This window comes from Antedon mediterranea, chromosome 4 (genome assembly GCF_964355755.1).
Source record: "Antedon mediterranea chromosome 4, ecAntMedi1.1, whole genome shotgun sequence".
Classification (NCBI taxonomy): Eukaryota; Metazoa; Echinodermata; class Crinoidea; order Comatulida; family Antedonidae; genus Antedon; species Antedon mediterranea.
In genome coordinates, this window is record NC_092673.1 from 23857044 (window position 1) to 23873220 (window position 16177).

General features: G+C 31.3%; 2 protein-coding genes across 4 annotated transcripts; one reads left to right on the forward strand and one right to left on the reverse strand.

The window, feature by feature from the left end:
* Window positions 1–861: 861 nt before the first annotated feature.
* On the forward strand, window positions 862–2365 carry LOC140047715 (uncharacterized). Its single transcript, XM_072092751.1, has 2 exons — window positions 862–950; window positions 1670–2365. Exons 1-2 carry the CDS (start codon window positions 864–866, stop codon window positions 2363–2365), a joined length of 783 nt encoding a protein of 260 aa, XP_071948852.1. The 5' UTR covers window positions 862–863.
* Window positions 2366–3174: 809 nt separating this feature from the next.
* On the reverse strand, window positions 3175–16077 carry LOC140046071 (kynurenine--oxoglutarate transaminase 3-like). 3 transcript variants are annotated; one of them, XM_072090580.1, is made up of 13 exons: window positions 15963–16077; window positions 14458–14568; window positions 9133–9231; window positions 8777–8926; window positions 8082–8168; window positions 7740–7856; window positions 7078–7198; window positions 6530–6606; window positions 5882–5971; window positions 5514–5700; window positions 4517–4587; window positions 3806–3892; window positions 3175–3253 (listed from the first exon to the last, which is right to left on the reverse strand). In XM_072090580.1, exons 2-13 carry the CDS (start codon window positions 14560–14562, stop codon window positions 3191–3193), a joined length of 1254 nt encoding a protein of 417 aa, XP_071946681.1. In that variant the 5' UTR covers window positions 14563–14568; window positions 15963–16077; the 3' UTR covers window positions 3175–3190. The 3 variants fall into 3 exon arrangements, with proteins under 3 accessions (XP_071946681.1, XP_071946680.1, XP_071946683.1); XM_072090579.1 differs by lacking the exon at window positions 15963–16077 and adding an exon at window positions 14944–15066; XM_072090582.1 differs by lacking the exons at window positions 9133–9231; window positions 15963–16077 and having other exon boundaries at window positions 14458–14538.
* Between the last annotated feature and the right edge of the window lie 100 nt (window positions 16078–16177).

Consider the following 16177-nt stretch of genomic DNA (forward strand, 5'->3'; position numbering starts at 1 on the left):
TATAAGATAAAAAATTGGTGAAGACAATACAAATACTGTATATAAATACCCAATTATTACTCATATACCATATATATACCATATACCGTAGTAGATAAGAACATCTGCTTTATTTCATTTTGCATGTTTTGATCACTTTTTTTTATAATTAAAATTACAATAAATACTAATACCAATTTTTTTTATATAAAAAAAGTAAATTGTTATTAAAATCGTTTATATATAATACATAAATCATGTTCCGAATATGAGCACTGTTTCTATAATTTACAGTATAATTTATATATATATATATTATTGCATAGTTAAGTGTGCGTGCTTCTTTGTTCACTACAAAACATGTATTGTTCCCTGCATTTTTTTCCATATGAATGCTGTTTTTATTGAAGGTCATTTTATTGAATAAATTTTGATAATTATAATCACGGATATATTAACTATGTATAACAATGTTTATATATCTGATTTTATTAAAGTCATTTATCATTGCAATCAGTTTTTGCCCTTTCATTATTTTTAAGATACATTTTTAAGAGTATGTTTAAATTTTGTGATATGATATTAAATATATATCGTAATAACTACCGGTATTAAAAAAGAAAGTTAGTAAGAAGATAACATTTCTTTGTATAAAATGTGAGGAACATCTGCAATATCTGCAACAGATAGACCACCAACAAAACAAAGTGACTTGAAGAGGCAACATGAACCTGCTTAAGACTTGATGGAGAGTTAAATAACAGACAAAGTGTCATTCAACACACATACAAGCTAATAGTTAATGGTAGGCATCACCTATAAAAGTAAAGAAAACTACATTAGGATACATATACAAAGAAACACGGCAAAGACATTAAATCACCATGATGGTCTGGTTGAGTTTAGCCTTGACGTGTGTTATTGGTCTCTTCTTGGAACCTATTCAAACACATGGAGCACCTGAAATCCAGGTAAGACTGTAGATATAATAGGATGCATACAATGTTAGGCCTTTATGGGATGCTCAATTAAAAGAGGGGCCTATTATTATTATTATTATTATTTTATTTATATAGCGCTTTTCCAAATTAGTATAAAATGATCAAAGCGCTTTACATCAGCGCACCCAACAATGAGTTACTTCTTAGGAAATAGATGTGTTTTGAGGGCTTATGAAAATAGAATCTGATTGGTCAAAATGGCATAACATGACATGTTATATTTCCCTACCAGGGCAATATAATAATAATAAAAATAATATAATAATGCTATATTGCCCAGGTAGTAGTGCAATATAATCACATAAGAAAAATATACTATAATTGCCTCAGGAATGTCAAATGTTGTATGTCACCATAAACAGCACTGAATATTTTCATATTAAAAAAAAAATCCATTGGAACCCCTTTTTACAATCAATTATACTGTAAAAAGAATACTAATACTGTAGTTTGAATCTTATTAACCAGATATTCTGTAAAGTGCAAAAACAAAAATAATTGTACCTCCATCTTAATGGCAGTAAAATCATTAAGAACAATGTATATTGTGTAATATATATGTATTTTGAATTGCTTTTGTATGTATTATGTATGTTTGTTTATGTTTTACTATATTATTGTTTTTTTCTTTCCCTTCTCTCCATTTTTAGCAGCTTGATTTATTTTTAAAAAAAAACTTTCTTTCATAGAGTTTAGAGAGAGGACATGGTAAAAAAGGAAGCTTCAAGGGAACAGAGGGAGGAAACCACATAAACCAACCAGTAATCGCACTCAAGTACCATGATGATCCTATCATTCACACCGATCCTTTAAAAATTGAAAACAAACATCAAAGTGAATCCTCATACACAAGCAATGAGAGTGGTTTCTCTGAGGGAAGTAGTGAAAGTGGTGGCTCTTTCTCCGGTAGCGAGGATTCATCTGACGGCAGTAATGGCAGTGGTTCCTCCTCAGAAAACAATGAGAGCGGTGGTTCCTACTCTGGTTCATCCTCTGGAGGAAATAGCTACAGTGGTGGATCTTCTGGTGAAAATGATGGTTCTGGAGGAAGTAATAGTGATGGGTCATTTTCTGGTTCAATGTCAGAAGGAAGAAGTGATAGTGATGGTTCCTTCTCTCAAGAAAGTAATAGTGAATCTTTCTCTGGTTCCACATCAGATGAAAGAAGTGAAAGTGACAACTCCTCTGAGGAAAATGGTTCTTCCAATTCAGGCAGTAATTCTTTCTCTGAGAGTGCCGGTAGTGATAGTGGTGGTTCAAATAGTGAAAGTTCCTCTGGTGAGAGTAGCATGTCTTTTATGAAGTCTGACATTAATCACATATCACCAGTAAAAAAATATGAAAAACATCTCGTAAAGCTCTTAAAACCAGTATCGACCAAATAACTAGAGAAGTTCTTGATGTTAATCAAATATCATAACATGATTTGAAATAATAATTTTAAAGAAAATTCATTTGATACCTGCAGCAAATGTTTACTTAAGAACTGTTCATCTTGATAAAATTCAATGGAATTGACTGTTGAAATTGTTACAAATTTGAATAATAATTGAAGTTTATTATCATCTAATTATTAGCGTAGTTCAATATTGTTGTATTAATAATGTGTATACCAATAAATATGTGCATAGTGAAAAATAATTGTATTCATTGTTAATATTGTTTATTGCTAAATCCATTCATGGCAGCTGCACTGTTTTCATAGTGCAAATGGTCAATTTGAGCTTACAAACAATACACAGCATCTGTAATTTTTTCAATTACTTCAAATGATCAAAATGATGAATGACGCTCAAAGCAACGTATGAATTAATGAATTAATGAATTAATGAAAAGAAGATCTGAGGTCACACAATCAGTCAGTCAGTCAGACTTTCTTACAAGGGTGTCTTTTATGAAAGGCGATTGTATATTTGGAGGTTTTAGGGTTAGTTATTTACCCAGGCAAGTTGATGACCTACACACCAAAGTTAATACTAACTGGTCCATGAAGCCAACTTTCCCGCGTAGATAACTAAAGCCTTTATATAAAAAATCTGTGATATATATCAAACCAACAAAATACAATACTGTAATGTAATCAAACATTTTATGGCAGACATTCAATGAACAAGTCATTAATTAACAATTTAATTTTTAAATAATTTATTTTACTATTTATTATCAACAAAATCAAAACATATTTAATACATAATGTCAGTATTTAATAATCATTTGTCTGATTTATTTAATGTCTTCAGAAGTTCTAACCCTTTGTCCAGTGTACTCTCCTCCTGCAAAAAAAAAGTATTTTAAAATCTATTAAAGAAAATAAAGAACAGAAATCTCCCTTTTACACTCCAACGAATAAAATAAAACTGTTCCATGTTCTTTTTACACTGATATAAATGTACAGTATCTGTAATGTTAATCATGGGCTGCTGGTTCTGGCTTAGTCGATGTACCCAGGAAAGTTGGTTCTTACCACCAAAGTCAGCAAATAGCTGAAACTACTTACCTGGGTAAATGAAAAGCCTGAACATAGTCAAAATGTCACTACTTGTATGCATAATAGTACAGGAGAAACATACTAAAGTACAAATGAGTAAGGGTAAATGGGCAGTGAGGGAAGATGAGGGGAGAGAAGCAGCTAATATAAAATGCTTTCTTGTCGTTATATCTCATAATTTATTTTAATAGCACTAGAAAAACATAATCACATCGCAACAAAATAAATCATCATTTTACACAGCATTTTTGTAATTATTTTTATTTGTATTGCAATGTGTAAAATGTTTCCATATTTATGTTTATTTTGCGAACTTGAATTAACAGTTTATACATACCCTGACAAAACAAATTCTAATATATTTCTCTCCAATATATTTATGATCGTCACTAAAAAATGAGCTGGTAGGAATTGTAGCTACACCCTGCGAAATAAAAAAAAACAAGATTTAGATGATGATCCAGAAACCTACATATTTTTAAGTCTTTAAATATAAATTTATGGCAACATTTCAACTTATATCAATTGAAATGTCGAGAAACTCAACAGTTCTATTCAGAACTATATATATGTGTTGTACCGCAAACTTTATATCGACATATTGATTTCGCCATGCAAACCTTCAAACAATATATTATTATTATTATCAACTTGAGGATGCATATTGTCTCCTTTAAACACATATTAAATACCCTATACAACATTGCTATACTTTCAATACCTTGTTTATTAAAATGTTTTGGTAATTTTTGCTTGTAAATGTGTAATAAATAATAAATTGAAAAAATACCAAGGAAGCCAATAATTCTTTTTTATAAACCTGTTCTAAAAATTATTTTGAATGTCATTTTTAATATTTTTATGCAAATTCACATTGATTTTGGTTTAAAAACGTGTATGAGCATTAAAAAAATTGTTCTGAAATAAAACCCCAACATTCTCTGCTTTCTAATTTTCATGTTTGCACAATATTGGGCACAATTCAGAAAAAATTAATCTACAAGCTTTTAAAAGAATAACCATGATAAATAAAATATTTAAGACATACCACATTTTTTGTTAGCCATCGAACAAATTTATAGTCCCTTTTGTCAGAGGTTCCATCATCAAAATCAATATCTAGATTTGTTGAAAATAATGAAAAGGGGAGGTAGAAAGTTTTGAAAAATTAAAGGTGTACATCTATATATAAATTTACGAAGGGCAAAATTCGGTAAATTGCGCCTTACTTCTAGAATTTTTACTCGATGGTATATAAAGTTGGTTCGTACTTTTGGTACTGATTTTAACCACCTGATGTAACCCTGTTTACTAATTAAATTAAGTTAGATAATTAGTTATTGACAATTAAAACGAATTTAGGTTCAACGATTTGCCCCAAATAGGGGTGTTTTCCGATCGTGGTATACACTGTCTAATGGATGTCCATCTTGAAAAATACCCGCCACAAAAATGCGAGGAGGCTTCGCATTTTCCTATCTTCTCCTACGATAATTGTTTTTAATAGCTGAAAACTGGTTGAACAACTAGAGTACAGCATCATAATGTTGAAGACAGGCCGATTTTCTTTAAAAAAATACTATTTTGATAGATTTAATATGATTATACAAATGTATTGATTTGCGATGAATGGAACATCCCAGAGTTTGGTTTAACACAAGTAGGTAAATTTATGAGCCCTTGGTTTAATACATACGGTAGGTAAATATATGGGCCCTTTGAGAATAAACTTGCAATACTTTGACAATACTGTAAATACCTATTAACTATTTTTGGTCCTCATTTGAATCGAACATTTCTTACTGTGAATGTTCGTACTGTTAGATGTAATATAAAAATATATACAAATAACCTTTATTACTGAGATTGTGGTTAGGCTCTACTGTTAAATATATAAACACATTATTATATATTATAGTCCTGCGGTACGTACATTTGAAATCGCCAGTTTTGTTACGCTGAAATTACTGTGTATTCGAGAACCATCTGTGCGCACGACCTAGATATATACACAAATAAATAGTTTGCGTGTAATTTAAACTTACTTATTTTAGACACATCAGCAAGGACAAAATATCCTCCATCAGGAACTATAGGTTCTAATCCGATTTCTTTCAAAACTAAGCAAATTTTGTCTCGTTTCTTTTCCATTTCTTCTGCCAATGACGTCAAATAACAGTCAGGTTGGTCAAACCTTGCTAGTTCCATTTCTAAACCAACTGCTATTGCTTCCTAAAATAATAATTAAAATTCTTTTACTAAACTTCTTTAAGCAGGTTTATTTATAAACATGGTTGTCATATCATTGCAAAAATAACCTCCTAAATGGGCCAAAACCTTCCAGAATCGTCTTCTGCTATGATATCCATTGCAAAAATAAGTAGGCCACTTCCAGCCTGTTAGTAGTTGTTACCTGCAGTGGTGTGGGACAGGAACAAACTGAATGATGATTAACTACACGTAACCCCTCCATTAGGTTCTCTGGTCCAATGGCCCATCCAAGCTAAATTGAATCGAGATAGGTAATTATATGGGTATGATTTCTATATAAAAATAAAAAGTAGTATTATTAATTTGTCTCAGAAGTGAAATTTTTTTTAAACAAATCATGATTTGGGTGCTGGCATGAACTTTCATTTTCTCCATTTAAAACAACTATCTTTCACTTGTTTTTCAGTGATTCAAGACTTTCAATCTTTTGCGCTTTTACAAAACAAACTATTAGTATGATATTTTGTTTAGTGAAACTAATGAATCTAAAAAAGTGCATACAACTAATTATATTAAGATGATTTGCTTGGAATAGTGTAACTAAAACTAAAATTGTTTGTAATTTAAGAATGTATCGTACATTTGATATTAGGCTAAAGGTTAGATCATGTGATAAATGTGAGAGTGGACCACAAAATATGACTCCTTTCTCATTGGTACCTCTTAAGTTCTGTTTACACTATCCAACTAGTTTGACAAGTATGATGTGCCCATATATGACATAATGTTGGCATATGGGCACAGCACATTTTGTTGTCACATAAAGTTTGACAGTGAGACAGAGCTTTACCTTCCAACCTGTTGCACAGAAAATTTTCCCTGCACTGCTTATAGTAATAGTTCGTTCCCACATGCCTGGTAAAGATGCTAAAAACAAGAAAAAAACACATATTTTATTTGCTTGTTTTCATCATTATACCATTCAAGAGTCCTGTTCCCACTTCTGTGTTAGGCCCTTGGCCCATACTGTAGATTCCTCTTGCACAAATTACTAACTTATCTTATGTAACTCTTTCACAATTACTGAACAGTGTCTAGACATTGTCGTTTTAATGGATAATAATAACAATAAAAAAAAAATTATACTAATAACAATAACAACATTAAAAACAATAATAATAATTACAGTATAAACATTTATATTGTGGTAATTCCTGAAATGTGTTAATGACATAAATGTATAAGGTCTCATTGTCATTATAGCTAGGATTTGTTACGATTCATTGTAGCACTCCCTCATCAGTCATTACACCGCTCGGGAATCACAAGTATGAAGACGCTATAGTTCTTAAAATTATACCGATTAATAGATCATGTATGTAGTGTTTGATTCTTTACCAATTCTTTCATGTTTATTTCCTGTGTATATCATCCATTCGTAGACTTCATCGCTGATGCAGATGACATCATGTTTCTTGCATAATCCAGCTATCATTGTTAATTCATCTTTTGTAAAAACCTGAAGAAGAAACAAGAAATATTATATTACTATCACACAATATATTCTTATTTTACTCTAGGAAATATACCCACCCAGCCTATGTGTTGAAAATTGGTAGTGATATGCCCAAATATGGTAGTGATATGCCCAAATATGGTAGTGATATGACATCACCATGTCCATATATGGGCAAATCACATTTTTTTGTCACATAAAGTTTGATAGTGTAGACAAGGCTTTAGGAGATTACTTGACTGTCAAAAAAGACATTGATTCCAAAACTACAACAACTTGTCAGCTTGTACACAAAAAACATTTTCAACCCAAGAAAATATGTAAAATATAAAAAATAAAATATTATACTTCATTAATATTCTTAGACTTGTGGTGGCTTCTAAATGATTTTGAACCCTTAAAAAAAGCCTCAAAACATAGCTGTATTGTGAAAAATTTCAAATAATGTAAAGTACATCTATACAATTAACATCTGCACTCTACATGTATTGTGGACAGTGTAGTGTAGTTCAGTGAAAAATACAGATATTTCAGTAAATATTACCTTGCCTATTGGATTATGTGGATTATTCAAAATAATCATTTTTGTTTTATCAGTAAACAGAGCTGAAAATTCAATTTGATCCAATATCCAGTTTTGTGCACTTTTGGCATTTTCTTTCTATATTGAAAAAAAAAACAACATCATCTGTATTTTTAGTAACATTTAATAAACCAGAAATGTATTTAAAAAAAGACACATATTTTATACATATTACATTTTGGCGTAATTATTTTACATAATTGTATTAAATATCATTATTTTATTTAATACATAAATTATATATCACATATATTATCCACTTATATAAAATACGGTATATTGAGTACGATATTCAGTACTTACTGGCTTTAATGGGATATACTTTGGAACACCACCAGCCAGTAAAACCATTGGTTTGTAGCAATCAAAGAAGGGCTCAATGATAATTACCTATAAGAAAAAAGATATTCATTTTAATACTTTGTGTGTTAAACCATGGAACAAATTTCTGTTAATTTCAGTTTAAATAACTGACAAATAAATATACTATGACTATAAATGAGAGATAAAGATTTGGTATCAGTGATAACATTAAAGAACATTCTAATCTGCTAGTCTATGATAAAGCACTGTTGTTTTCAAACAAACACGCTCTTTGAACATCATGTCTCTTGGGAATAAACTAGTAGTATCATAAGTCATGGAGGAAATCCTCCATGTATAAATCAAGGATAAAACATACCCATGTATAAATTGTATGATCGGTCTGATTGAAATGTATGTTCTTTAAGTTAAGTACACATGAGCCAGACGTGGACCTCCAAGTCCTATCCAAGAATACCTTTTTTTTTATTACATTAAATAGTACAATCAATACTCTTGCTAGCAGATAGGTTTTTTTTATAAATATTTGTACTGTATAATAAATCAAATCTTATATAACTGTTTCTAATTAAAATTATGTTGCTCTTTTGATATAAAACAGTTTATCTAAATAATTAGTATTTTGTTGGATTTTAACTTAGTGAGTTACGTCAAACACATTACACGCTACTTGCCTCATCTCCTGGGTTTACAAGACCCATGATGGAGTTAAAGAGCGAACCATAAGCACCAATTGTTACTAATATTTCTTTTGTTGGCTCAATAGTACGGTTCTGAATGTTACCATACAACGCAGCTATCGCATTGATAAGTCTTGGATGACCCTGAATGAATGAGACAAACAGATAGACCTGTCGAGAGTTCAACTTTTAGTTTTACACATAAAAATAACAAAGTTGAATGTACTCACACATGTATACTGTATATAGCCTACTGGTGGACAAAAGGGTCAACATTATAAATCAAATTCCTACAGTATGTATACTGGTACATAAAGAAAAAATGTAAAATAAAGAAATATTATACTGACAAACGCCCGTGTAGCCTGGTTCATGTAGGGGTTATCATGAGCCGTAGCGTACTTTAAGGCCTCTACAACATGGTCTGGTGGTGCAATATCTGGAATCCCCTAAAAATATTAGTACATTTCTTTATTTCTATAAACATATACTAGAACAGAAATGTAAAGCAGCAATCCAGCCAGTTAGTGTATTTAACTAAAAGCTGCATTAGGTTGAATGTTATTTTGAATAAGTAGCTGACTTATTTGCTGTTTAAGGTCAAGGTCAATATTGATCTAGCTTTTTAAGCACAGTTTATACATGGAGTTTTATATATATTGAAGACTTATGGTTTATTTGACTAAAATCGTATATGAATGTTATCCAATATAAATAATTATTTGCCGTAGAAGTACTGTAACTAGGTCAACATGGGTCCAGTTTGTCAACCATATACAGTAGTTCATATTTTTTTTTAAAGTTGTTTAATTTAATTTTGATATGGAACAATGAACTATACGATGGCGGTTTATTTGAATAAAATAACTCGTATCTAACTCTCCTATTATTACTTTTGTTCAAGTAAATGTACATTTATAGGTATGTATTATAAATATTTGTTTCTTGGGGTTTTCTAAATATCATTTTATTATCGTTTTTATACGATTTTTTTAAAGAAATTTTATTTAAAAATTTTATTTTTTTTAATTCATACATTTCATAAATAAAAATAAATCATACAAATATTCATTATACATCATTTTACAGGAAATTTAATAAGGAATATTTGTTTTTAGAAACATATTTTCATACATTTATAATAAAATGATGAAATTACTGTTTTAAAAATGTCAACTCCCTGGAGTACTATAAAAATGCTGTTCTGAAAAGAATTCGGTTGAGGGGAAATGGCTCTCTCTAGGGAATTCGGTACTAAGAGGGTTAAGACTAGGACACAGTGACTGTAGCAGTTTACATTAGGCGCAGGAGCCCCGGATAGCGTTACGTTTGAAAACCCCAAAAAGTGAGGTTTTCAACCATTAGCGGCATGACTGATGTGAGTGATTAATGTGTTTTATGGACGGTTTCAAGGACTATCCTACCAGTGGGCTGTTCACTGGTCAAATGATTGACACTTTGTATCACCGTTTGTAACTGGAGCTGTGACGACCTTTGTAACTGGAGCTGTGACGACCTTGCAAGAATACTAGGCCAGAATTTTTAATTGAAAAGTGCCTTGGTATTAACATGGAGATGGAAACACATTTTTCTATCTTTCTTTCTAAAATAAATGGTCACTATAGTTTCAAACTAGGCTTCTAGTCCACCACATTAGTAATTACGAATCGAAACCTAAATTAAAATTGTTGGTATTCTTTGGCCGTTGTTTGATTAATTACATCTTCATGCCATGTTTTTTTTTCTAATGATTTGGCGACGCTCCTATATTAATTAGGCCTACTAGCAGAGGGTTCGATGAGTTTTGAAAAGTTATGGAAAAGTGGTCTAACATATAGCAATTCAGTTTTTTAAGGCCCTTCTTCCATGTCCGAGCCTTTGGAAATATTAAAAAGTTATATTAATATAATATATTCTGTGTTTTCATGTTTTGAGAAATTGTATATCATTTCAGATGTTTCGCGCTGCGTTTTTATTTGTTTCGCGCTTCGTCTTGTTGGCAAAAGTAACCTCGACTTCCGCTCGAGCTTTCTCCGTACATACCGATGATTATTCATTTCATTTTTTGTACATTATTAAAAAATAGCATACAGAACCCTATACGGAACATACCCTGCTCTGAGAAAACACTTGTGGGCGATTCCCCGAATACGACATGATGGAATAGCTTTGGAGACTTTGACTTTGGAGTAAATCGAAACGTCGAGCAACTCAACAGTTCTTTTCAGAACTAATATACGTGGTGTACCGCAAATTTATATCAACAAATATGTAACTTGTTTAGCACGTCTAAAATGGATAGCAAAACATATTCAAAATAAAAAACCTGAATTATTTCAAACAGACAGCACATTAGTTCAAACAGATAGCACAATAGATAGCACAATCAAATGGATATAACTGTACTGTACATTATTCTATAAGAATTATCGGGTAGCACATTCTTTCAAATGGATAGCACATTATTTCAAATGGATAGCACATTGGGTAGCACAATCAAATGGATATAATTGTACTGTACATTATTCTATAAGGATTATCGGGTAGCACATTCTTTCAAATGGATAGCACATTATTTCAAATGGATAGCACATTATTTCAAATGGATAGCACATTGGGTAGCACAATCAAATGGATATAGTACTGTACATTATTCTATAAGGATTATCGGGTAGCACATTCTTTCAAATGGATAGCACATTATTTCAAATGGATAGCACATCAGGTAGCACAATCAAATGGATATAATTGTACTGTACATTATTCTATACGGATTATCGGGTAGCATTATTTCAAATGGATAGTCACATTATTTCAAATGGAAGGCACATTAGGTAGCACAATCAAATGGATATAGTACTGTAAATTATTCTATAAGGATTATCGGGTAGCACATTCTTTCAAATGGATAGCACATTCTTTCAAATGGATAGCACATCAGGTAGCACAATTAAATGGATATAATTGTACTGTACATTATTCTATACGGATTATCGGGTAGCATTATTTCAAATGGATAGTCACATTATTTCAAATGGAAGGCACATTAGGTAGCACAATCAAATGGATATAATTGTACTGTACATTATTCTATACGGATTATCGGGTAGCACATTCTTTCAAATGGATAGTCACATTATTTCAAATGGATAGCACATTCTTTCAAATGGATAGCACATTCTTTCAAATGGATAGCACATTCTTTCAAATGGATAGCACATTATTTCAAATGGATAGCACATTAGGTAGCATAATCAAATGGATATAATTGTACTGTACATTATTCTATAAGGATTATCGGGTAGCACATTCTTTCAAATGGATAGTCACATTATTTCAAATGGATAGCACATTATTTCAAATGGATAGCACATTGGGTAGCACAATCAAATGGATATAGTACTGTACATTATTCTATAAGGATTATCGGGTAGCACATTCTTTCAAATGGATAGCACATTAGGTAGCATAATCAAATGGATATAATTGTACTGTACATTATTCTATACGGATTATCGGGTAGCACATTCTTTCAAATGGATAGCACATTAGGTAGCATAATCAAATGGATGTAATTGTACTGTACATTATTCTATAAGGATTATCGGGTAGCACATTCTTTCAAATGGATAGTCACATTATTTCAAATGGATATCACATTATTTCAAATGGGTAGCACAGTCAAATGGATATAGTACTGTACATTATTCTATACGGATTATCGGGTAGCACATTCTTTCAAATGGATAGCACATTATTTCAAATGGATAGCACATTGGGTAGCACAATCAAATTGAGCACATTGGGTAACACATGGGAGCCTACTGTACAGTTATTCTATTCATTCATTCATTCATTCATCTTTTATTTCGGAAAAAAAAAAATCTCCATAGTTCAGTAACAAATTAGTGTACATTATTGTAGCAAATATATAAATATATATATATGTGTGTGTGTGTGTGTGTGTGGATATATTAAAAAAAAAAAAAAACCTACGCCACATAGTCACGTGGTTAGAACAATAGCTTCATCCATCTACTATGTAGATTGGATGAAGGAAAAGCAAATTAATGAATACATTTTATGACAATATTGTCTGACCTCCCTATCCTGCACAACATGCCAAACACCACCTTACGTTGAATTGAATTGAATTGAATTGAAATATATATTTATACTGGGTAACCTCTTCAGACACAGACTGGTCTCCCATAGGGCCCAGTTGATGATCAGTGGCTGTGATGTACTAATACACCGGGGTAACCCCCTGCTCGTCTCGAAAGATTTACTAGGTTTTTTAAAGTGCACACGAGCTAGATGTGTATTCTATTATCGGGTGTAGCACATTAAAATTGAGAGGACATAAGATGGACACCATCATTTATTATTAAGGGGCGAAACAGTCAATCCTTACTGAGGGGACACTCTTATAAAGGGGACATTAAGGGGACGGGGAACATTTAAGCTCAGTGCCAATGTTCACTCAATATTTTTTCCATCACAAAATAACAAAAAAGACGAAATATTTATATCCATTTATCGTTATTAAATAAAAATGGATATCATAATAATTATGAAACGTTGCCTGCTACATTTTAAATTTCCGAGTCCAGATCAGTATATTGGTTTTTTTCTGCGAAACCTCTATGAAGAGGACATGTTTTTTTAGGAATTGTTCCAGGGGCAGTAGAACCCCTATTAAGGGGACACTTTCTACTGTATTTTTAACGGAGGATATCACAAATCAAGTACGTGTTTCCAAGTACAGTACAGTGTTTAAAAAGAATTATTTCATTTCAATCTTTTTAAAAACAGAAATAGGTCTGTTTTGAAAGGTTTTTGTTTTTTATTTGTTCTTTTCCCGTGTGTTACTTGGCAATACAGAGATATGAAGGACAATTTTGGCGGGATGTTTGCATTGTCGCCCCTGAAACTTGTGACCTGAACTGAAGAATATGGTATGTTGTTAGTGCTGAATTCTGTAAATTTTGTGTCATATCAACTGAGAATTTGTATCATTTCTGTAGGCCCAACAGTTAACATCATCATTTTTCAATCACATTGTCAGAAAATGAAATTCTTAATGAAATATTACGTGTAAAACCAAATATAAATATATGTGATGTGAATATAACAATGGAGAAACTTTCATGGAGAAATAACTTACTTATTTATAACTAACTTATTTTTCCGTGATATAACTAATGAAACAATGTTTAGAAAATGATATATCTGATAGATATCATCTAAGTGATGTTTTACATATAACGTTTAACAATTGTTTTTTTTCATTCTCCATACATTCAATTCTTTTAATATAGTTGTTGTATAACACCATATCAAGTAGTAGTAGAAATTATTGTAGGGTTTTCTTATTCAGTCAATTCAGTGTTTCTATACAGAAAAGAGTAGTCAGTGGCCTTAACATCAATTAATTGTATAATTTGCACCCAAGGTCGAATAGCAAGTAACTCAGGTCCAGTTACATTGGTGTTCATTGGTCAATAGGAAATGAACAGCACACTTATGGGTGGTGACAAAGTTTAGTTATTGATAAGTTGTCCTTGGGAAAAACACATTAGTTGGGCTGACCATGGGTTGACAGAGTTAACGACTTCGTAACGCTATCCGGGGCTCCTGCGCCTAATGATTTTACAGATACAGTATATGCTTACCGGTCCTAAATTTACAGCCTTCGTTTCTGTTGCCAATTTAGCAAACTCAACCCACATAATCTTGTCCAAGTTGAGAATCCTTTTTGCTGGGCCATAATTAGACATTTTAACCTGTAAAATAAACAATTAAATCCTAATATGAATGAAAAAAGGTACATTAGAATTGGCGACATTGCTGTAATTGAAATTAAGAAATCATCAACACGTAGTTGTAAAGTAGACTTAATTGACAATGCAATGCAACAGAGATAAGACTGGTTTTCTGTTTAATGCGAACGATAAGGATATGACATCTATTAACTGTAAGTTAATCAACAACACATGCATTAAAAGTATGAAGCAAGCAAATTGAAATACATCAGCAAACATATCAAATAAACTCTACTATAATAGCTTAAATAAATTATTAAACAATGTAAATGTTAATATTATATAATTAATTAATTATGTAATTAACAGCCCATCTAAATAGTCAAGTTTATTTACCGTACAGTTGATCCTTATTATCTCTGTGAAACTGAACATCTACATTGATTATTTCTTCTGTAATTTCTCTTACAAATATTGTAGGGTTTTTATAGCAGTGATGTGGATATCACCAAACACCAGAAATATCAAATTTAACACTGTGAGTATCAACCATGTGTCTTTCAACATTACTAATCTTGATACTAATTTTACTAGAGAGGGTGCAATACCCAAATAACTGACATTGAAAATAAATGGCATCAACAAACGCTGTGGTTCATTTAGAAAAATAAAATTTGTTCTGTCCTATTTTTTTAGCATATAAATCGCCCAACGGTAACAGCCTTTTACAGTGCATATCCTCTACTGCATCTACTGCTTACAGCGGACCACATTACTTGCAGATACTCAGAGAGATTAGAACTGGATATAATGTATATGTGGAAAAATGAACAACAATATTAAACATCTTATCTATCTATAATTTTGCAGCATTTACTACTTGGATTTTTTTTAAAACTCAACCTATTTTTTAAAATAAATTTTTTTTTAATAAAGTAAAAATAATTTCAACATTAACATAGCATAATGCAACAAAAAAACTATTAAATAATAATTTCAGTTATGCGTACTTAAAACATAGGCCTACAATACAAACCTTATCATTATAAAACTATACATTGTAGAGTACATGATATATTTAAGAGAGTAATTGTATCTTTTTTCAATCATTACGATACTTGAATATTCTTTGGTTATTGCAACTCAAATGAAGATCCTGCACAGCCTCAGGCCCCCTTAACTGCTTGTATGTACATGCTAGGAGCAGGGACCTTTTGACTGCCAAATGGAAATATTCTACTTGCAATCAGTGTGGAAGTTTATATAATGTAAAAAGTTGGGCAACATTATTCGCGATATCACCTTAAACACTTCGGTGTAAATCAAGGACTTACAAATTTGGAAAAGCTCTCGAAAAAATCTGTAAAAACAGCAGCTGATATAAACTACTTTAAAAATAATGTAAAAGAAATTACCTTCCTTCTTCCAACTGTTATAATTGAAAGTTCTTTCAATGTTGACAGGAGATATAATTATAATCAAGTGTAGATAACCTTCTACTGTACTTGCAATCAGCTGAATATGGGTGTTTTCTGATAATACTTCTCTTATATAGAAGTTTGTATTCTGGAAAACCAGGGTAGTAAATTATTAACAAACAAACTTCTTGTTTGCTCTTTTGTGATAAGAT

Bases quoted from the DNA above. Each gene is read 5' to 3' on its own strand.
- LOC140047715 (XM_072092751.1), top strand. From the start codon at position 864: ATGATGGTCTGGTTGAGTTTAGCCTTGACGTGTGTTATTGGTCTCTTC. The intron at 951-1,669 runs GTAAGACTGTAG...TTTCTTTCATAG, and splicing joins ATGGAGCACCTGAAATCCAG to AGTTTAGAGAGAGGACATGG.
- LOC140046071 (XM_072090579.1), bottom strand. From the start codon at position 14,982: ATGTTCAGTTTCACAGAGATAATAAGGATCAACTGTACG. The intron at 14,569-14,943 runs GTAAATAAACTT...TTTATTTTACAG, and splicing joins TAATAAGGATCAACTGTACG to GTTAAAATGTCTAATTATGG. The intron at 4,588-5,513 runs GTAAGTTTAAAT...CAACAAATCTAG, and splicing joins TGCTGATGTGTCTAAAATAA to ATATTGATTTTGATGATGGA.